This window comes from Acipenser ruthenus, chromosome 8 (genome assembly GCF_902713425.1).
Source record: "Acipenser ruthenus chromosome 8, fAciRut3.2 maternal haplotype, whole genome shotgun sequence".
Taxonomy (NCBI): Eukaryota; Metazoa; Chordata; class Actinopteri; order Acipenseriformes; family Acipenseridae; genus Acipenser; species Acipenser ruthenus.
In genome coordinates, this window is record NC_081196.1 from 61,133,642 (window position 1) to 61,156,844 (window position 23,203).

Consider the following 23,203-nt stretch of genomic DNA (forward strand, 5'->3'; position numbering starts at 1 on the left):
ATCACAGGTCCCTAGTCATTTTTTCTCTGGAAAAAGCAGAGAAAAGCTTTCAATGGCCGAGAGAAAACGAGAGAAGCCGGAAAAAAAATGGAGGCGGATCTGAGCAATACGCATAGTCCCTTTACCAAAGACATAACACGGACATAAACAAACAAGATAGCTGCTTCCGCATCCAGTGCTCAAAGAAAATCACTGACATTTGCCAAGCTTTTTGAGATGTTATAGTAATAAAACAATGACTTTATTGTTATAATGTTATAATGTTATAGTAATAAAACAATGACATTATTGAGGAGTTTGGTGATAAATCGAGTGATCAGGAGATGATTTATCAGTATGCACGACTATGAAAAGATATGTGATAAGTACAGCGAACAAGGAGTGGGGCAGGGCTGCAGATGCAGTACTGAGTGTCATGTTGATATGCAGTGTCTTTTAAACATAAAATTACTTTTAAACGGTGTGTGTAAAATAAACAGCTTGTGTGAAAATAAATTAGACCACAAAGGGTTAATCTGTCCAAACTGCCCCAAGTATTTGTTTAAGAATGCTGATTGATTCTGTCTCTTCACAGCCTATACAGTAATTAGTAAAACTGTCCTTTTCTCTCGGGCGAGACATCTTTCGTTCTATGAACTATCCCAGTAACAGTCTTCTTCTCGCTGTTTTTGTAGACATCAGTAAATCACCCTGGGGAAACGCTGTTAGGATTGATGTAGAGTTAAAGATTCAATGTCCAGTATTCATTTATTCATTTAAATATTGAAAAATGTTTATATGATGAAAATATTACCTTTTTAGAGATTCTTGTAATCTGAAGTGTAAAGTAGATCTTCCATATGGCATATATACCCACAAGTGCTGTACTGTCTAAAACTACCTATAAACTTGTAACCAAAGGCTAAGCTGGATAGAATTAGTAAATATTCACCCTGGACCCACATTGTACGTAGATTTTAATTTGATTGTGGGATACTGCACCTTTAAAGAGTGGCAATGTTTATAACATTCAAGTAGACCCGATTTAATTATTTTGTCTGAACGGGAAGCCAATACAGACAATACAAAATTCGGGTATTGATATGAGTAGGGAGTGTTTTAACATTCAGGATGTCACATTTTGTATGATCTACTGTTTTTATGTTGGTATAACCTTTCTTTTTTGGCACCTGAAAACTATTTTCAATGGTAAGTTATTCAATATTTAATTTTCTGCCCCAGCTGCCTCAGGTCCGCTGCCCATCTGTTTAGATTTAAAATATTCTGAAACAGCTTTCTGTGGCCTGGGATGAACACTGCTATTGTTTTTCACTGTACTGACAAGGACACTAACAGACATGCAACAGCCAGCAGTGATGCGTGTGCTGAGACTACACGTTTTGTTTTTAAACATTGTACATATCATTTTCAGAAGGAAGATTAGAAGACTGTTGATCATGTATAATAGAAATCCAGAGATACAGAAAGACAGACATAGATCGATAGAAATAGTCATGAAAGACCACACGACGAGAACGACCACCTGTCAACAGTGGCTATGAAGAAATCCCCATATGCTGTACACACTTCACTTGTTAAATCACCCGTAACAAAAGACTGCGGCTGTCGTTGTAATGAGGTTTTAATGTTTACATTTCATAGTATTGGTGAAAATATACAATACAAGATCTGTAGCAGAGATTAACTTGCTTTTCTCTTGAGTTGAGAGTTTCTTGTGCTCAGAGAATTACCAACTTTTCTTTTCATACTTTTTAATGTTTCTAATCCTCATATATATTTTTAAACTTTAAGCTTGATGTTGCTTGACTAGAACTTGGGCTCATGGGATCGTGGCTTGGGGAAAAAAAGCAATCCAAAATCCAATCCAAAAAGCAATCATTGTTATTAAAAAGCTGTGTTATAAGGCCTGCCAGCAAGACGATCAACATCATTTTTTATAGGACTCTAAATCTGGGGGAATCTATATACCTAACCCAAATGATGTTTCCAGTGAGGCCCTGCTAGCATACACACTTCAGAGCTAACTAGAGCTGAATGAAAACATTCTTTGGGATTCAGTGGCCATATGCAGTGGCACATACAGACAAGTTTGGTTGTGTTAGGATTCACCACCAGGCTTATGGTATCCCAATAACCAAATATGCCTTTCTTTGCTCTGCAGTGGGATGCCATCACTGAAATGGACGAACACAACCGGCCCATCCACACCTTCCAGGTGTGTCACGTAATGGAGCCCAACCAGAACAACTGGCTAAGGTCCAACTGGATCTCCCGTGAGGCGGCCCAGAAGATCTACGTGGAGATGCGGTTCACCTTGCGGGATTGCAACAGTATCCCCTGGGTCCTGGGCACTTGCAAGGAGACATTCAACCTCTACTACATGGAGACCAATGAGTCCCACGGCATCAAGTTTAAACCTGCCCAGTACACAAAGATCGACACTATCGCGGCCGACGAGAGCTTCACTCAGATGGACTTGGGTGACCGCATCCTCAAGCTCAACACTGAGGTGCGCGAGGTGGGGCCCGTCACTAAAAAGGGGTTCTACCTGGCCTTCCAGGATATTGGTGCCTGCATAGCCCTGGTGTCGGTTCGCGTTTACTACAAAAAGTGCCCTTTCACCTTCCGAAACCTGGCCGTGTTCCCTGATACAATTCCCAGGGTAGATTCCTCCTCGCTGGTTGAAGTGCGGGGTGCTTGCGTGAAGAACGCTGAAGAGAGGGACATCCCCAAGCTGTACTGTGGGGCAGATGGAGACTGGCTCGTTCCGCTTGGCCGCTGTGTCTGCAGTATTGGATTCGAGGAGGTGGATGACTCTTGTCATGGTAAGAGTTTAAGACTGAGCATGTACTGTGAAGTTTAGAGGGGTATTTCTTACTTGATGGAATGGCATTTATGTATAGCTGTATATGCTGCTTTGGCAGTAAGATAACATGAGGACTTTATTTGGTAACACTTTACATTGTGTCTCTAATTACTGTGTATGTACATAGTAGTTACTTAGTAAATACATGTGTACCTACACAAAATGACAATGTTATTATGCATAGTTACAATGTACGTGTGGTGTAATTTTTTTTGGATGATACAATCCTAATCCTAACCCTAACCCTAACCCTTTTCTGATACAATTGTGTACTTACATATATTGTGCAAAAATATTACAAAGTACATTGTAACTATGCATAATAACTTTAGCATTATTTATAAGTACACATGTATTTACTATGCATCTGCAATGTAAATACACAGTAATTAGAGACAATGTAAAGTGTTACCCTTTATTTTCACTATGGGGGAAATGCATGTCAGAGACTTCTAAATGGAGCTAAACCGCTTTGTGAATTCCGTCTACAGTAAATCTATGGTAATAGGACCCCACCAATACAGCATTCTATACTGCTAAATAGGAAGTGATACAGGGATCATTGGGCATCACCAAAGAGCACTTAGAACATTTACAACAGTCAATTTCCAGCTGACTACTGCACAGGCAAATTCAAAAGAATAGCCACAATTAATCTGACAATGGCTTTAAATTTTGGAGGTGAAATTGCGATTCAAGGTTAGCATTAAGTTTATACATACATGCTCCAGTAAGCATGGTTGCTGCTTTTCTCTCTGGGTGAATTTGACAGGTAGTATTTTACTATCTGTACCAAGGTTAACCATGGTTTTTACCTTACTTTTTTTACTATGCTTTACTATTCTTTTTTCTGCTTTGTTTTCACCACAGTATAGCTCAGTAAATATTATAAGAAAAAATACAATCTGTGACATTATCAAAATTAACAGCAAAACAAGCTTTGATTATTAGACATGTGAAGATGACTCTGGTTCTGATGATAAATAGTCAACACTCTTCTCATATGAATTACCAAGGAAAATGTGCTTGCCTGCCATCAGCTTCTGAACGGTCTGCCCAGCCCCAGGTGCTATCAGCATGCTAAGCAGGTTACAAGCACATATCTCTGTCACTCTCCAAGCTGCGGCTCTCTTATGGAACTGGGAAGTGAATCTTTAAATAGTGCACAAACCTTAGCATCTGTCTAAAGGGACGTTAGGACAGTGTGCCCGTAAGTCATACAGAGTATTTTTGAAGAATGTTACCTGATTTATTTCTGGTGGAGTACTGAGATCATCCTTTGATACATTTAAATGTATAGGGAACAACTTATCTTCTCTAAAAGGGACACTAAAGAATAAAGAGAATTGGTGGACTCAAATACATGAGCACCAGCATGGAAGAGGGAGCTGCATATAGTGTTGCACCCAGTGAGTATGTTTGGCAGCTAATTAATGAAGAACATTTTAAACCCTTTGCTAGTTAGTACACAATTATGGAAATCTGCTATGATATTTGTTTTATTTTGTTGAACTGGAAACAAGAGGGAACACCCCTGTGCATGTACCAGAGAACCGTATACTGAATGTTCAATCTCCACTTTAAGGAAGAACATTAAATATATTCAACTATTGAACTGTGTTTTCCCAAGCCAACGTTTATATAACCATTTGCATTTTCAGAGATATATTTTGCAATGTTTTTCTGCTAAAGATAAACAAAAAAATCTATATTTTTATCCCAGAGTGTTCTTTAAGTAACCCTGTGTGGCAATGTGCCCCGCCCCTGTGTGCATGTGTGTGTTATGTGTTGTATGTTGTGTGTGTAAATGTTGGTGTATAGAGATTGGTACACGGGATATAAACGGGTCTGTGTTTCACGTGTGATTTAAATTGTAGATTTGTATTTAGGCACGAGGATGGCACAAATCACTTCATGTGCATTTAAAGTATGTAATATGTGAGCACGGGGTTGCACGTAATTCATTCACGTGCTGGGATTCAGTGAATAATTAATTAGTAATTGAATCCCAGCACAACAGTATATATAGACACATTTTCATTCACTCGGGGTTGTGTGTTCAGGGCGAAGGAACGGGAGAGAGTGAGGAGATAAAGTAAAAAGTAAGCGAATTGCTACGTGGTACGTGTTTGTTTAGTGTTCGTCCCTGTGTGTCAGTGTCTGTTCGTTTTTTTTTAAACACAAAACCCCCTCTCCTGGTCTGACGCTTGGAGGCGCTGTCATCCCACTTCTGACACCACGTGTCACAAAGACGGCCGGAGTGGGTGGCGTCAGACCACCCACTTGAATCCCAGCAGGATCAATAAGCTACTAACAACCAAACGAGCAAGATGGGCTGAATAGCCTCCTCTCGTTTGTAAACTTTCTTATGTTCTTATGTTCTTAATTATAAACAACCTGCTGTTAGAAGTAGTGGATTGCTGTTTCTGCTGAAATTGATCGTACCAATAATAGGATCTGGTGAGTTTTCTTTTGATTCAGTGACTTATCGTGCAGCAATCTTTAGTATCCCACCCATCATGGTTCATAATTCATAAAGGCCACTTGGGTCCATTCAGTGCAATGCTCAGCTTCATACTCGGAGCACACCACTGCTTATCAGAATGTGTTTATGACTTGATTATTTCTTGATTTCTGTTAAATTGCTGTACCGGTACATATATATATATATATATATATATATATATATATATATATATATATATATATAGTAACAGCAGCGGGGATATGTAAGACAGCAGGGAGGGGGTTAAAGCCTCCCTGCAGAAAAAGACAGGTGCGGGAGCCGACCGAACTGGAGCTTTTGCTCCAGAAGTGGGAGGAGACAAGGGTAGCTCTGCAGTCTCCCGAGGCAGAGGGGGAGGAGCTGCTGCCGCCAGAGCCAGAGGGGGAAGAGCCGCCGCTTCCGGAGCCCAGAGGGGAGGAGCTGCCGCCGCCCGAGCCAGAGGGGGAGGAGCTGCCACCGCCAGAGCCAGAGAGGGAGGAGTCGCCGCTTCCGGAGCCCAGAGTGGAGGAGCCGCCGCTTCCGGAGCCCAGAGGGGAGGAGCCGCCGCTTCCGGAGCCCAGAGTGGAGGAGCCGCCGCTTCCGGAGCCCAGAGTGGAGGAGCCGCCGCTTCCGGAACCCAGAGGGGAGGAGCTGCCGCTGCCCGAGCCAGAGGGGGAGGAGCTGCTGTGGCCCGAGTTAGAGGGGAAGGAGGTGAAGCGCCCCTGACAAACCGGTGGGGTCCCTCGTCGCCGGTGCGCGGTCCCTACCTGGCTGGGCCAGGACGTGGACCGATCCACCCTCAAGTCCACTCGTGGAAGAGGGTGAAAAGGGACATTGGTGGACATTAGGGGAGGAGGTGGCCTTGGAATGGCCGTCAGTGTTGCACACTTGTGGGGGAGGATGTGTAACAGCATCGGGAATATGTAAGACAGCAGGGAGGGGGTTAAAGCCTCCCTGCAGAAAAATAGGTGCGGAATGCACATTTGTTTGTTTTTGCTTTATTGTTTAATTTATTTAGTTAATTGTTTTATGGCTTAATTATCCCCTGCACCTGGAGATTATTATTAAATTAGAGCCAGGTGCAGGGTATAAAAAGAGGGCAGTTAATCTGCTTGAGGCTGCTGAGTAGAAGGAGGCAGAAGAGGTGCTCTGTCTCCGAGTAGCCAGAATTAAAAGTAAGTGCTGTGTTAAGCCTGTGTGGTTTTGTGTTTGTGGTGCCAGGTAAACAGTTTAGCCATCCTGCGAGTTAGACAGGGACTTACCTGTGTAGTTAGCGCTCCAAAACGGAGTTAGGTATTTGTTCCTGTTTTGTTTGTTTTGTGTTTGTTAATTAAAAAATAGCGCAATAGCGCAGAAAATCCATTCCTGTTTGTATTGGGTCGTGTTTTTAAAGGGGCAACGAACCCGAGTGGCAGCGGTTTATCCACAATATATATATATATATATATATGATTAGAAATTGATCATCTTAATACTCTACTTCATTCGACGAAAACATTCAGCATGTCTACAGTACAGTGAAGTGCTTTCCCTTTTAGCTCTAAGTTGCAGATTTTTTAATTTTTTTTAATTAATTTTGTATCTACTAAATCAATGGCAGTTCTTGTAGGCACTATAGTCAATTCTACTGGAATGTTAAATTCCACATATAAAGAGACCTGTTTTTTTTGTAAATATCATTTAATAGATTTCACAACTTTACTATATACAGTGGTTTGCAGAAGAATTCACCCCCTACCAATAATGTCACATTTTGTTGAATTACAAATAATGTATGCACAGTTTTTCAAACAAACTTCATTCAAAAGCTGTAGTGGTTAAACTGTTATATGAGGAGGAGGTTAAATGTCAAAAAAACCTCCAAAGAAAATGTACAAAATGAAATTTACTGGTTGTATAAGTATTCAGCCCCAGTACTTGGTAGAAGCACCTTTTGCAGCAATTACTGTTATGATTTGGATAGGTCTCTACTAGCTTTGCACAGTAGGGTGGTGAAATTTTTGCCCATTCTTCACAGGAAAATTGCTACAGTTCTGATGAGTTTGTTGAGGATCGTCAATGGACTGCAATCGTCAAGTCTCGCCATAAATTTTCGATTGGATTCAAGTCAGGACTTTGACTGGGCCACTCAAGAACATTAATTCTCTTCTTGTTCAACCACTTCAGTGTGGCTTTGGCTTTGTGCTTCGGGTCATTGTCCTGCTGAAATGTACTTTATATAGAACCGCAACGTGGGTCACTGTGACCCATACATTTTTAAACTGCTTCGTTATGAAAATTAAAGACATACTATGGGATACAACTGAAAAGTTTTATTCATGATCATAACTAACATTTACATCGCAGAAACACCGTATTTAAATGGAAAATTAAACCTAAAGTCTTTATTTTTAAAATGAGCGCATATACAGCACAACTACAAACAGTGAAAAAATATAATAAAATATACATTTCAAAGGAAACAGGTATGTACATATACCCGTGTACAGGTGTAAACAGGTACAGACGTGCTCAAATTTGTTGGTACCCTTACAGCTCATTGAAATAATGCTTCATTCCTCCTGAAAAGTGATGAAATTAAAAGCTATTTTATCATGTATACTTGCATGCCTTTGGTATGTCATAGAATAAAGCAAAGAAGCTGTGAAAAGAGATGAATTATTGCTTATTCTACAAAGATATTCTAAAATGGTCTGGACACATTTGTTGGTACCCCTTAGAAAAGATAATAAATAATTGGATTATAGTGATATTTCAAACTAATTAGTTTCTTTAATTAGTATCACACATGTCTCCAATCTTGTAATCAGTCATTCAGCCTATTTAAATGGAGAAAAGTAGTCACTGTGCTGTTTGGTATCATTGTGTGCACCACACTGAACATGGACCAGAGAAAGCAAAGGAGAGAGTTGTCTGAGGAGATCAGAAAGAAAATAATAGACAAGCATGGTAAAGGTAAAGGCTACAAGACCATCTCCAAGCAGCTTGATGTTCCTGTGACAACAGTTGCAAATATTATTAAGAAGTTTAAGGTCCATGGAACTGTAGCCAACCTCCCTGGGTGCGGCCGCAAGATGAAAATCGACCCCAGATTGAACAGAAGGATAGTGTGAATGGTAGAAAAAGAACCAAGGATAACTGCCAAAGAGATACAAGCTGAACTCCAAGATGAAGGTACGTCAGTTTCTGATCGCACCGCCCGTCGCATTTTGAGCGAAAGTCTGCTCCATGGAAGAAGACCCAGGAGGACTCCACTTTTGACAGAAAAACATAAAAAAGCCAGACTGGAATTTGCTAAAATGCATATTGACAAGCCACAATCCTTCTGGGAGAATGTCCTTTGGACAGATGAGTCAAAACTGGAGCTTTTTGGCAAGTCACATCAGCTTTATGTTCACAGACGAAAAATGAAATAACACCGTACCTACAGTGAAACATGGAGGAGGCTCGGTTATGTTTTGGGGCTGCTTTGCTGCGCCTGGCACAGTGTGCCTTGAATCTGTGCAGGGCACAATGAAATCTCAAGACTATCAAGGCATTCTGGAGCGAAACGTACTGCCCAGTGTCAGAAAGCTCTGTCTCAGTCGCAGGTCATGGGTCCTCCAACAGGATAATGACCCAAAACACACAGCTAACAGCACCCAAGAATGGATAAGAACAAAACATTGGACTATTCTGAAGTGGCCTTCTATGAGTCCTGATCTGAATCCTATCGAACATCTATGGAAAGAGCTGAAACTTGCAGTCTGGAGAAGGCACCCATCAAACCTGAGACAGCTGGAGCAGTTTGCTCAGGAAGAGTGGGCCAAACTACCTGTTAACAGGTGCAGAAGTCTCACTGAGAGCTACAGAAAACGTTTGATTGCAGTGATTGCCTCTAAAGGTTGTGCAACAAAATATTAGGTTAGCGGTCCCATCATTTTTGTCCATGCCATTTTCATTTGTTTTATTATTTACAATATTATGTTGAATAAAAAATCAAAATCTGATTTCTATTAAATATGGAATAAACAATGGTGGATGCCAATTACTTTTGTCAGTTTCAAGTTATTTCAGAGAAAATTGTGCATTCTTCGTTTTTTGTGGAGGGGTACCAACAAATTTGAGCACGTCTGTACATGTACACACAAAACTATAAAACCAAAATCATTGTTTCTAACACTACATAAAAAGAAAATATAACACTACTTCCGGTATGACGGCTGCATTGTACTCTATGGAGGAGCGTACGCGTCTGCCAGCTGACTGTGCCTGCATCCAGGAGCTGTGTTGTAAACACAGACGCCGTTCCATTGAACACTATTGTGTAAACATGTGTAAACTGGTACATAGAAACCTGTATTTTTTTTCTAATAGTAATATAAAAAAAGAATATATAACATACGTTTCATATTAGGCACATAAGTTGTTATCCTACCTGTCATTTCAGTTTGCTGTGTGCATCTGAGTGCAGCTTGCCATATTCCAATCAAAATGACTACTTTCAAGATTAAATATTTCCTTCTGATATATTTCCAGTTGCATTTGTGGAACAAAACAAAGGACTGTTGTCTCCAGGTACATTGAAAAATAAGCAACTAGGCTTTCACTGAGTTTACATCTTGACAAATCCACAATCATTGCAATCTCTGTCTCGTAGTGAGTCTACAAACAAAGAAAGACTTGAAATAAAAAAAAAAACATGTGTGCTAGAGGAGGGGGCGTGTCTTGCTTGCTGCATTTACAAAAAAAAATAGAATATCTTACGTTATATTAAAAAAAAAAGACCTATATTGTAATGCATGGGTCACATTAACCCACGTGGCGGTTCTAGGTAGAACTGTTTATGACGTTATAATTTTTGCGATTCTGGCTATCAAACACCGTCAGAATATTTAATTAATATATTTAGGAAGTCAAAAACGGACATACACATATGATTTACAACGGAAGAGTAATTAACATTTTAAATGCAAAATGGGTCAAATTGACCCGAATGGCGGTTCTAGTGTTATATAGTGTTTCATTTTATACCATTCAATATAATGAGGAACAAATGCCCAAGCCTGTCATCCTGCATTGAAGGTAAATGGATATCATTGGTACCATTCACCCGAAAGCCATTCTGATTAAAATCAATTGTCTGTTTTTCAAGTGCTAATGATTATCTATTCAGGGTTACCAGTTTGTGAAAGTAGAGTCCAATGAGAGTTCAATAAATACATAAACACATAAAAAAACAGCCTTATGTATTAAACTTGGGAAGCAATGGTACACCAAATGGTACCTGAACTGTTTACTGGTTAAAAAAAAAAAAAAAATGTGTTGCAAAACTGTTTGCATGTTAATAGCTAGCTTTAAACATGTCTAAGTGGCTGTTAAACAGAAAGTAGTCCAGATGCATACATCTATCTTGTTATCAATGTAATCAATGAGCCTTTTAATGGTGTTACTTTCATGAATGTGTAATGCCTTTTTATTTTCTACATCAGGTGCTACACCCCTCATTAGATTCCCAACTACCGACAGGAATGTGCTGGCATGTTCCTTCTTAATACACAAATCACTTTAACCGAGCCATTGTTCAAACGGCGTTCAGCCTCAGCTTATCAGTAACAATGTGGAAATATTTATTTATTTATTTATTTATTTATTTATTTATTCCTACTTCTCAACTACAAACTGTTGAGTTTCAGAACATGATAACCAGCCATTGCCATGCCACGCATGACCATGAAACAATCAGCAATGGTACCATGATTTACTGAATAACTGGTTAAACAGGCCATGCAATACTGATGTCTTAATTTATGAGAGGCATCAGTGTAACTGCTCTTACTGGTAGCGGTGACTTGTAATATAAGGTTGCATATTCAGAATTATCAGACAGTGAGCTGGTTTCTACACCTTGAGACCAGGGTTTGATCTTCAGTTACATTTTTCTGTACTATTTTAAAGACATTAAGATGTATTTTCCTACAGATTCATACAATGGGATTTCACATTTCACTGCTTTCGAAACTGAAAATGCAACACAATATGGGCATGCTACTGTTTCTACTCTACCCTGTCATATTTCACTGTACAACACTTTAGATCATATTAAACATGTTTACCAAATGTTTAAACAAACAAGTGTTTTATTTTTAAATCTTGGCACACCAGGGTGTGTTTTGTTTGCTGTAATTTAAATGACTGCTGGGAAGGTATGTCCGTGTCATGAGGTAGTGACCAAGTATCGAACCTCAGTCTCCAGGTTCAGTGATGTGTAGTTTGCTGTGCCACAAGAGCCAGGCTCCAGTCGCACACTTGACTTTGTTTTACTCAACTTAGTCAATTACCAGAGAGGGTTCTTTACAGTAGCACTAAAAAAAAAGATTAAACAGCAGTTCCCTAAAATTTAAATAATAAAACTATTCAGATAACAACCTTCAGCATGGTTGTGTTAAATATTCAGAGACACTGACTAAAAGCCTTACATCTTCAGGGGCTTGACAAAGACACAGTGGCACCTGGGATCAGTAAACATCATACACATGGTGCTTCAGAATGGAAGCAAGAGGTCAGAAACAACGTAGCAACTTCAATTAGAATCTTGTTTTTCTGTGGCATTTGGTTTTGGCAATTTTCAGTCTCAGATGAACCAATCGTTGCTGTTAAACAGCCATAGAGAAGGTTGATGCCCCTGTTGGGATGAGTCCCTGTGTCAGCTACTGTAGAGGGGTTCTATAAACATGCACTTGTAGCCTGGTTTCCCCACTGTGTCTGGGGAGTGTTAGATCATTAGGATATATAAAAAGTATGAACAGGCCTAGGAATGACCCACGTGGGTCTAGGCGTTTAGTAGAATGTTCCCCCAGATGGCAACTAGCTAAGATCATTAACACACATAATAAGATGTTAAAGGCCACAAAAAGTCTTCTTCAGACTCGCACGGGACAAGCTTGCAGACAAACAACCTAACACACTAATGTGTAAACAGTTACCTTGTTCCAGAACACATAGAAACACCAAAATGGGTTTATTATGATGGAAAAAACACTACAAATGCACTACAACATCATTTTCCAGTAGGTTTCAGGGGAAAAGAAGCAAACATCTCTTATCCAATGCAGCAAAGCAGTATTCATTTAGGGCTGTCATATATTTCCAGAACTGGAAACCTAGGGGATACCAAGACAGAAAAAAGTACATAGTAAGCCAAGGGAACAAAACGTAGGTAAGATAAATACAATCTCAGTGAGACTTTCCGTTTAAGCGGTCTTTATGAACTGGTTTGAATATAGATAGATAGATAGATAGATAGATAGATAGATAGATAGATGAGACATCACAAATAATGTATTTTTAGAATCAGAAAATAACAGTTAACCTTTACTGTATCTTTATACATGCAGATTTATTATGACATTCTTTATATGATTACTGGAAATTAGCCTTCCCAATAAAAGAGACTCAGGCTCCATGATGTAAAACTAGTAATAAAAAATTCCATACAAAAAAATTACATTATTAAACTTGGTGAGGTGTCCCTTCTATACAAATGAATAATGACATGCCACAGGCTTACCTGTTGTGAGGCATAAATTATAGATCAACTCTAAATCAGACTAGAGTAATTGATCATGTTGGTCTCTAAGGTATAGTAAACACATCACAAGGGTTGAAATATCTACCACGAGAGAGAGAGAACATAATCATCTTACATACTTTCTCATATCCTGTCAGGAATTTCAGCACCTACCCATCCACCCACGATGGTGCCAAGAAAGTAAACAAAAAGGATTCAACCCCACAGATGCAGATTGGGTTTCTTTCATTCTGTGATGAATGTGCACGACGACAATGTGTTTTTTTTGTTTCTTTTCTGCAGAACAGCAACAGAATAATCATAATGAAAAATATGTATTCTTGTGAAGATTAGGCTTTAGCAGAAAAGGCCTCCCAAGGAAATACGACATTCTCTTTGCTGAGCTAAACTAAAATATATTGTAGATATTTAAATTATTGAACATCCAAACAAAATGAGTAAACAGCTTGAAATACCAGTGACCAGCAGGAAATGCCTCCAGTGGGACATTGTTTTATACGATGCACCCACATCATCCAACTGGGTTTCCACCACAGCTAGGACTATGGTAATTCTGCCACATACCTTGCTTTATATGCCATAGTATGCTTTTTTTGTTTTGTTTACCATTGTTTTTACTAGAGGGTACTAGAGACTGTAAAAGATACATTATTGCTGCTGATTTCTGCATTTGAATGCTTCTGGTTCCAATTAAATGCTATTAACCCCGCAAATGATTCTGAATATGCTTGAAATAGTCCTTGCTGATGGTCTCAACAGTTGACATGCTTTGTAGTTCACAAGGTGTCCCTGTGGCAGCTGTTGGGAAATTCTTGTTTATTAGCCGTTGCTCTGAGCAATCCAAAGTGTCGTGTTTATCATTGTATATATAAATAAACATAAAACATCATACAATTGTGTGAACGTCAAGAAATCACATATATTACCTCCTTAGACGAACATAAAAATAGAGCAAATGTACTTTGCACAACAAAATAGTTTCCTTTTCACATTAATCTCATTGCTTCAGGCATAAATTTGAATATTACGTTGGCAATTTAATTTCAAGGGGATATTACTAAAGCACACAGTATATGAAGGGAATTTCAGTGTTTATTTATGTATTGATTTATTTATGTATATAAGTATGTATAATTTAGTTTTGATTGCATTTTTTAGCTTCAACAAACTTTGATGCAGAGTTCTATTAAATTAAATCCTAATAAAACACCTTTCTCAAGGTGCATGCCCACATGCAAACTGACTGGCGCTCAAGGAAACTCAGAGCCCCAAAGACAGGGATAGTGGAAGTAAACCATATCCATTTGCATGCATCATGATTAACCCTGGGAAGAAATGTCACAACATAGATTTATTTCAGTAAGGTATTGAAACAAAATTACTGTCATTATTATTTATTTATTTATTTATTTATTTATTTATTTATTTATTTATTTCTTAGCAGACACCCTTATCCAGGTCAACTTACAATTGTTACAAAATATCACAATGTAAAGTATCACATTTCAGAATATCACATTAAAGATAAGAGCAGTTGTAAAGTACAATAAAATCAGTAGCAAAAGATCAAATTCAAATAAAAGCAAAAAAATAGAGAATACAGTCAATAATTACATGTAAGAGCAGGTTTGACTAAAGGCAGTTAACTAATATTACAAATATTTGCTTATACGAGTAAAGTCCAGTATGAGCACATAGTAAGTACGATGAATGGATGAGAATGATTTCAATACAATTACAAAAAACGTGAATACAGACACCTATAAGAGTAAAGTCAAATACAAGATACAGGAAGAAGATATAATTAAGAGCAGAAGTAGAATATGGCACAGTATGGAGCAGTTCAGTGCAAGAGCAGGTGCAAGCTGATGCAAGTACTGGTACAATTGGGTGCCATATAATTGGGTGCCTGTGGCAAAGTGGTAATGACGTGCAGGTGAGTGCAGTGCAGAAGAATCACACAGACAGACGTTGGTACAGGTGCAAGGGTGTTTATTTATTTTTGTAAATGTCCAGAGCCTCAAGGCAAAACCTGTAAATGATAATAGTGCTGGAAGTGATACAGCGGCGTGTATCACTTCTAATTTATAATCCCGCGGGTTTGACCCGCAACCCCAAAGTCCCGTTCCGACACCCACACTAAACACGAACACAAAAGACAGTGCGTGATTCAAGTGCTAAAAGGTGCAAACACAAAGACAGTTGGTAGTGAAAGGTGAGTGGTGAAGTCCGGGTTTTTCGCTGGCCTGCGGCTGCAGCTCCGGATCGTGCTCAGTAATCCTCTGTGACAAATAACACACAAGACACACAGTGTTAATACACAGACACAGAACACTCACGGTTTCCTCACAGTACGGGCTCCTTCTCGGTTATTAAACTTAACCATATGCAAAGGAACAGATCACTCAAGCCATGCCCCCTATTTATACCCTCGCCCATGACCCCGAGGTTAACGAGCGCATCCGCTCCTCCAGTCCTCGGATGCCACGCCGCTTACCGTCTGGGTCACTGAGCTCGGGTGCCATGGCTCCGCCCCCTTCCGAACTGACCGACTTCCATCTACCCTACGGAATAAATTGTCGTGCCATTTCATTAAGGGTACTCTGTTCCTCGTATACCGTGCTCTCACAGGTCGAGAGGGAGATCTAACACTAAGACTCATTCGATCTCTGTCACAGTGCCATATCAGAATAGTCGAGAGTTGTGAAGTTTACAGATGCTGTCTAAACAGGACCATGAAGATTACTCATGGCGTTACTAAAGAAATAGTCAGTTGGTTCTGGTGAATATGAAAGATGAGGACAAACTTCTAAGCCCATCGCCCACATTTTCTGATTTGGGTTTTATGCAAGCCATCCATTCGACTGTGATTATTTGAGCAATAATACACAACAGGTGTGTGTTATCATGAGATATCACCATGCCTTGGGTGCTTTGTGACATCTACGACCTTCAACTGAGTGCTGTACTTAAGAAAGTGTTCAAATTAAACTGAAGAACAAACTACAGTACCTACTGACCTAACTGACCTTTCTGTATTGGCATGCTGGGATTCAAAGGGCTGATATTGCTGGAGGTTCATATTCAGCTCAACTTTGATGAGTCAATCCTTGCTTTTGATGTTAAATTTTCCTACAATGCATTCTGTATGTATGCTTTTGTTCATCATTTTAATATCAATAATGAGACAATGTTACACAATAGGAACTGGCAATTTATATTGCAAATATCAATACAGTCCCCGCCGCTTTATGGGGATGCCTCGGGAGATGTCAAAATATCCTGAATAAGCAGCTGTCCCAATTAAAAGAGAGGCTTTTGAGATGAACTTAGTCACACTTTTTTGTTTCTAAATGAAAAGAAAAATAATGAAATCATATCACATTATGAATAAATATTAAATACATAATTTCAATTGTTTATTTTTTATTCCTAAACAAAATTAATCGTTGTTTTTTATTTCTACATAAAATGAAATATAATGAAATCACATCTTATCACAAGGCGAGACACCTGCAATGTTGACACGCCAACTTTCTTTGCCACAGCAGCCTGAGAAACCACAGGAGACTCTAGCTCCTTCAAAAGTTCAATCGGGTTTACGCAAATTACGCAAGTCACAGTGTAACCACGTACTCACTGCACTGTACTACACACACCTGTCTTGCTCTGAAAAGCGATCCCCCTTCATCATTTTAAAATGCTGAAATTAGTGTTTTTATATGATTGTTGCTTCAAAGGCATCTTGATCAAAGCTTGCAGAAAATGCATTTATGTACCAACAAACCTTTATTCCAAGCAACAATGCATGTTTATTATTTGATACCCAGTTGTTCTACAACAGCATCTTGGCACGGATAGCTAGCAGTTATGTTGTCTTTTGCTCCGCAGTTGTTCAGGCAAACCCTTTTGTTTTTGTTTAATTCACTGCCTGAATTGGACATTTAGATGGTAATGTCATCTCAGCTAATAAGCATGTTAAAAGAGTGATCAGCATTTTCAAATTGAAGCTCTCTGTGTCTATCCAATCATGTTTGAGCAGCAGGTTTTCCTAAGTGATGAGATCATTATGTGACAGACACAGACATTCTGTTGTTTTCAGTCAATCAGCATGCCCTCTTGTCTTTTTTCTGTATATTCAAAGAAAGGGTTAACAAGCTCTGAGGATATGAGATTCAGTTTTTGTAATTCATATCCGCTAAACAACACTTTTGACAAGTCTTTCTCAAGGGCCCCATTGAAGACTTTGAGAGCAACCTTCATTCAAAATGGTTGTAATTCATATCCACTGTGGCACTTGCACCAAAGGAATTGGGTGCACACGTGTACTGGTGAAAGTCTTAGCCATGAACATTCAATATGGTTTTCAAAAGAGTTTTGTGAATTTGTTTGTAAAAAATATACCATTAATACATTGATTTATGATATATCAGGCTAAATATGCTTATGAGCTGTTAAGCTAACTTCCCAGAGCTGAACAGAATATTCATCTTCTCCACGGACATATCAAACAGCCTTTCATATATCATGTGAAGCTTTTTTACACAAGAAGGTTGTCCATGAAGTTCCCCAACTGAAATCAAGGCATCAGCTTGGAACCTGGAGCATTTCTAGAGCTCACTTAAAGGATCCTAAAATACCTACCTACTACAACTATCACAGGGAAGAAAACTGTGAACATCTAAACTGGATGTTCTTTCAGGATGAAAAATAAACGTTTTGACCAACTCTCTAGCCTGACAGTTAAAAAGATATGAAGAGTACCTCCAAGAGTGGTTGCCTCACAACACACAAACTATGAGGTGCCCTACCTTGAGTTAGGACACCTCTATGGTATCACTTGATGTGGAATGACCCCTGTTAGAGTTGCTGTTGCCTGCTTTGGAACATACTGTGACAGGGGTTAAAAAAGATGCTACTTATACGTACGACCCAGTGGAAGACCCCCGATGCATTAGGGCCATTGTATTTCAGAGAAAGACATGGTACAGTATATTTGAAACCATCTAAGCAGTGAAATTCAATTTAATACGTTAATACTTTTCTGGATAATGACATAAAATGGATGAGCAGCATCATTACATCCTACTGAGTGAGGACAGATTGAAATACATTTGTAAGAGCTGGAGCAATCAATTGTCATTAAATGTAGTTAGACGAGAAGCCTGTGAATGAAAATGCCATTGGTTAAAAGAAACTCACCTGTAACTGTGCTGTCAGTAAACTGAACAAATTACTGGATCTCTGTGCCCCAGAGGGGGCTCTGCTGCGTTCTTATCGGATCTCTGTGCCCGGGAGGGGGCTCTGCTGTGTCTTTATCAGATCTCTGCACGCCGGAATATATACAGACGTGCTCAAATTTGTTGGTACCCCTCCACAAAAAACGAAGAATGCACAATTTTCTCTGAAATAACTTGAAACTGACAAAAGTAATTGGCATCCACCATTGTTTATTCCATATTTAATAGAAATCAGACTTTGCTTTTGATTTTTTATTCAACATAATATTGTAAATAATAAAACAAATGAAAATGGCATGGACAAAAATGATGAGACCGCTAACCTAATATTTTGTTGCACAACCTTTAGAGGCAATCACTGCAATCAAACGTTTTCTGTAGCTCTCAATGAGACTTCTGCACCTGTTAACAGGTAGTTTGGCCCACTCTTCCTGAGCAAACTGCTCCAGCTGTCTCAGGTTTGATGGGTGCCTTCTCCAGACTGCAAGTTTCAGCTTTTTCCATAGATGTTTGATAGGATTCAGATCAGGACTCATAGAAGGCCACTTCAGAATAGTCCAATGTTTTGTTCTTATCCATTCTTGGGTGCTTTTAGCTGTGTGTTTTGGGTCATTATCCTGTTGGAGGACCCATGACCTGCGACTGAGATAGAGCTTTCTGACACTGGGCAGTACGTTTCGCTCCAGAATGCCTTGATAGTCTTGAGATTTCATTGTGTCCTGCACAGATTCAAGGCACCCTGTGCCAGGCGCAGCAAAGCAGCCCCAAAACATAACCGAGCCTCCTCCATGTTTCACTGTAGGTATGGTGTTCTTTTCTTTGAAAGCTTCATTGTTTCGTCTGTGAACATAGAGCTGATGTGACTTGCCAAAAAGCTCCAGTTTTGACTCATCTGTCCAAAGGACATTCTCCCAGAAGGATTGTGGCTTGTCATTATGCATTTTAGCAAATTCCAGTCTGGCTTTTTTATGTTTTTCTTTCAAAAGTGGAGTCCTCCTGGGTCTTCTTCCATGGAGCCCACTTTCGCTCAAAAAGCGACGGATGGTGTGATCAGAAACTGACGTACCTTCCCCTTGGAGTTCAGCTTGTATCTCTTTGGCAGTTATCCTTGGTTCTTTTTCTACCATTCGCACTATCCTTCTGTTCAATCTGGGGTCGATTTTCCTCTTGCGGCCGCGCCCAGGGAGGTTGGCTACAGTTCCATGGACCTTAAACTTCTTAATAATATTTGCAACTGTTGTCACAGGAACATCAAGCTGCTTGGAGATGGTCTTGTAGCCTTTACCTTTACCATGCTTGTCTATTATTTTCTTTCTGATCTCCTCAGACAACTCTCTCCTTTGCTTTCTCTGGTCCATGTTCAGTGTGGTGCACACAATGATACCAAACAGCACAGTGACTACTTTTCTCCATTTAAATAGGCTGAATGACTGATTACAAGATTGGAGACATGTGTGATACTAATTAAAGAAACTAATTAGTTTGAAATATCACTATAATCCAATTATTTATTATCTTTTCTAAGGGGTACCAACAAATGTGTCCAGACCATTTTAGAATATCTTTGTAGAATAAGCAATAATTCATCTCTTTTCACAGCTTCTTTGCTTTATTCTATGACATACCAAATGCATGCAAGTATACATGATAAAATAGCTTTTAATTTCATCACTTTTCAGGAGGAATGAAGCATTATTTCAGTGAGCTGTAAGGGTACCAACAAATTTGAGCATGTCTGTATATATATATATATATATATATATATATATATATATATATATATATATATATATATATATTTCAAAAGCACTGTCTAAGTGTTAGTTTATATGAACACACCTGTTTAGTATTATATTTACTGGTCTTTATATACATTTCAGCCAAATGTCTCTTCTATTAAATATTAAACCATACAAGCCCTGCCTAAAGCAATATGCTGATCTGGCATTAATTAATACCACGCTGCAGCAAAGAAGGCAAAGGCACTGATACCGGCAGACTTCATTGAGTGGTGTGGAACAGCCAGCAGACCCGTGATAGACAAGATCAGAAATTCAGCATTACAGGTGCTGTTTGATTTGAGGGCCTTTTTTGGGTCACCTGGAACATGCCGTACATTATACCATTGCCCCCTCCCCCTCCCCCTTAGTCATGAGCACTACATTCACAAGCATCAACATTTAAATCAGTTTGGGTCCTAAAATGAACCCAATCAAAGGCAACAAACCAAACACATTTTTACCCAGAGGTAAGCATAATCTGCAGTGTCACCTGCTTCGTATATTGATCTGTTTCTAAAGCACCCTTCTACAAACTGAAATCCTACTGTTTCTCAGACAGGCTTATTAAATATGCTCAAGCTGTCTACTAGACAAGCCTTTATCTCAGTTTTTACTCCCCCTGGTTGGGACAACTGTCTTTACTAACTAGTGGTCAGTGCATTTATAATTCTTTCAGAACATGTATTTGCATATCAAAGTGTCAAGATATGAGTAAACATTCGTTATGGTTCCATCTGTTCCAGTCCCTGTTGAGACTCGCAAAAAAAAATGTTAGTATCATTCACGAACGTTCCTCCTTCAAGTTTATTAAAATATTCTGTAGAGTACTTAGGGAATAAGGAAAGTTTGAATGCCTGTCAAGTGGCTCTCTGTGATGTCTTTATACACTGTCGTTTGGTACTCTGATTCACCCCAATCAAAGCTCATGGCTGTGATTTCTTACAGGGCTGTCAGCTAAAAATAATATTTCAATTGCATTGCAGTATTTTATATTCATTTTAACAATAATGCACTGTCAAATGACTATATTTCTGCAACTTATTTACAGGGTAATTTAAAGTAGGCTAATTTATCATGGCATAAAAGCAAATGCCTGTACAACTTACAGGATAGAATAAGGGCAACTTGTTACGTGAAATCCCATTGGGTAGTCCATGTGGCCATAAGTGGTGCCACCAGCGTGTCACATGGTCAGGATGGTACAACAGGAACTGCAAATGCCTCTGCAGGGTTGTGAAACAAAGAAGACCTAATGTCAAGTGTGTGTTTACTTTATAACATGACACAAAGCACTAGTAATGTGTCATTAAACTATAATATGCTGTTGATAAAGGGAAAAAGTTACACGTATAGATATAGTAGAAATGGATTCTTAAACTAAAGTGTGACAGAAATATATATCACAGCTGCAGGCTTTCAGAGTGCTACCCTGCCCTGTTAGCAAGATCCACAAAGACAGGAATGCAGGCTGCTGATCACGTTTGAGATGATCTCATTTGAAGGTGTTCACCCCAGGTTTATTCAGGGGCTCTGTAGAATACCTGCGGGAAGCGAGGTGAGGAGAGGTCAATGGTGTTATGGAAGCAGGCTTAACAAGAGTGGCACTCAAGCGAGTCAAATTTGTTTGCCTGATTGTGGTGTCAAAGGAGTAGACAGACTGCAGGGACTACATCTATTACATTATTGATCTGGCTTGAAGCTGAAGGGGACTGTGGATTGAGAATTTCTAATTTAGCAGGTGTACTTTTATTTTTGGGGGGAGCAAGAAAAGTAATAGAAACTGATGGTTACTGCAGAAATGATAGTGTGTGCAGCATGGAGAAGTAATCATAGTGCAAGAAGGGGGATTGGCAATAAAAGAAATCCTTGCTCCTGAGGCCTCAAAGGAAAGTAATGGAATAGAGGGGGATTTCGAAGGGGGATTTATTTGTGAACCTGTCAAAGCCATTGCATTTGTAGTCAAAGCTTGCAGAGGAAATGTTGCGGGGCTATTGAACCCTCTAAATTAAACAGACACTGTTCTTTTTGTCATCCTGTGCACTTTCTCCCTGTAGTCCAAAGAGATTTTCTGTGCCTTTGAGAGGTGATTAATGTGAATTGGAAGATACTAGTCCTGGAATTGCACACCTATTGCTTTACATTTAGCATCTGCATTGTTAAAAGTTAGAATACTTTATTTCAAACAATTAACCAATGAAGAAATGTGCTGCTCCTAAAGAGAATATAAATGTGTTTTTTTTAATTCGTCCAGTTGCTGATAATACATTTCATTAAAACAGAATGCATTTTTGGTCTCTGCTTTCTTTAAAACATGAACATGAAAAGTGCATGCAAGTGCTAAACCTGCAATTCTGGTGTCTGGGTCTGTGTTTAATAACTATAGTTTTCCCATTGGAATAATGACGCGAGCCTCAGTCGTAAGGCTGTGTTACACAATATATGTGTGAGTATATATATATATATATATATATATATATATATATATATATATTTGTCAAATCACATGTAACCTCTTCAGGAGGTTACATGAAGGTACTCTGAGGCATTAGAAACATTTGAGTCATTGGAAACAGTGACTGGTTACTGAGAAATAACACTAAAGCATGGGGCCGCAATGGCTTTGAAAGTTTTTTTAAAAGGAAAACAACTCTGAATGTTTTATTTATTAAAATTCTTCCTAGGAGTAAAACTAATATATGAATATATGAAGAATAATTTCAATTTTTGCAACAGATATGGATAAGCACCTACTGATGCAAGGAATATGAGAATAATACATATCAGGTTTTCAAATGGAAAGGGTTCTGTGCACCTATAGATTAATATGGGAACATATCAGAACATCAACAAAGCATGCTTTGTGATAAAGAAGAGTGAACAGCAGGGTGAACTGTGGAAACAGAAATAAACACACACCAGAAAATGATGGATTGTTCTGATACAATTACAGACAATGTGAATGACTGTTTGCCCAGAGTTATTAAAAGATACAAGACAACACATACAAAATAAAACAATAAGAAGAAAAACAAACATTCATACAGGCAGTGTTAAGGATAAGAACAAACAACTATTACATTGCACATCAAATACAAGAGTAAAGTAACTCAGTATAGACCTCATAACTCAGGTCTACAGTATGCCTGTGGCCAAACATATATCAAGGTTAGGGAAGCAAGCCAGAGAGCAACACCTTGGTGTGGTATGGGACACATTACTGCAGCTCTGCCTGAACATTCCACCAGTAACACTAGGCTGATC

The 23,203-nt window shown here is 39.0% G+C and overlaps 1 protein-coding gene across 3 annotated transcripts in view; it reads left to right on the forward strand.

Annotated features, from left to right (window-relative positions):
• The window catches only part of LOC117407255 (ephrin type-A receptor 6), a 206,473-nt gene that overhangs the window by 69,255 nt on the left and 114,015 nt on the right, over positions 1-23,203 (forward strand). For all 3 annotated transcript variants that reach the window (XM_034012042.3, XM_034922865.2, XM_034012043.3), the window contains one exon: positions 2,162-2,825. In XM_034012042.3, the coding sequence (XP_033867933.3) occupies positions 2,162-2,825 (664 nt within the window). The remainder of the gene's footprint in view (positions 1-2,161; positions 2,826-23,203) is intronic.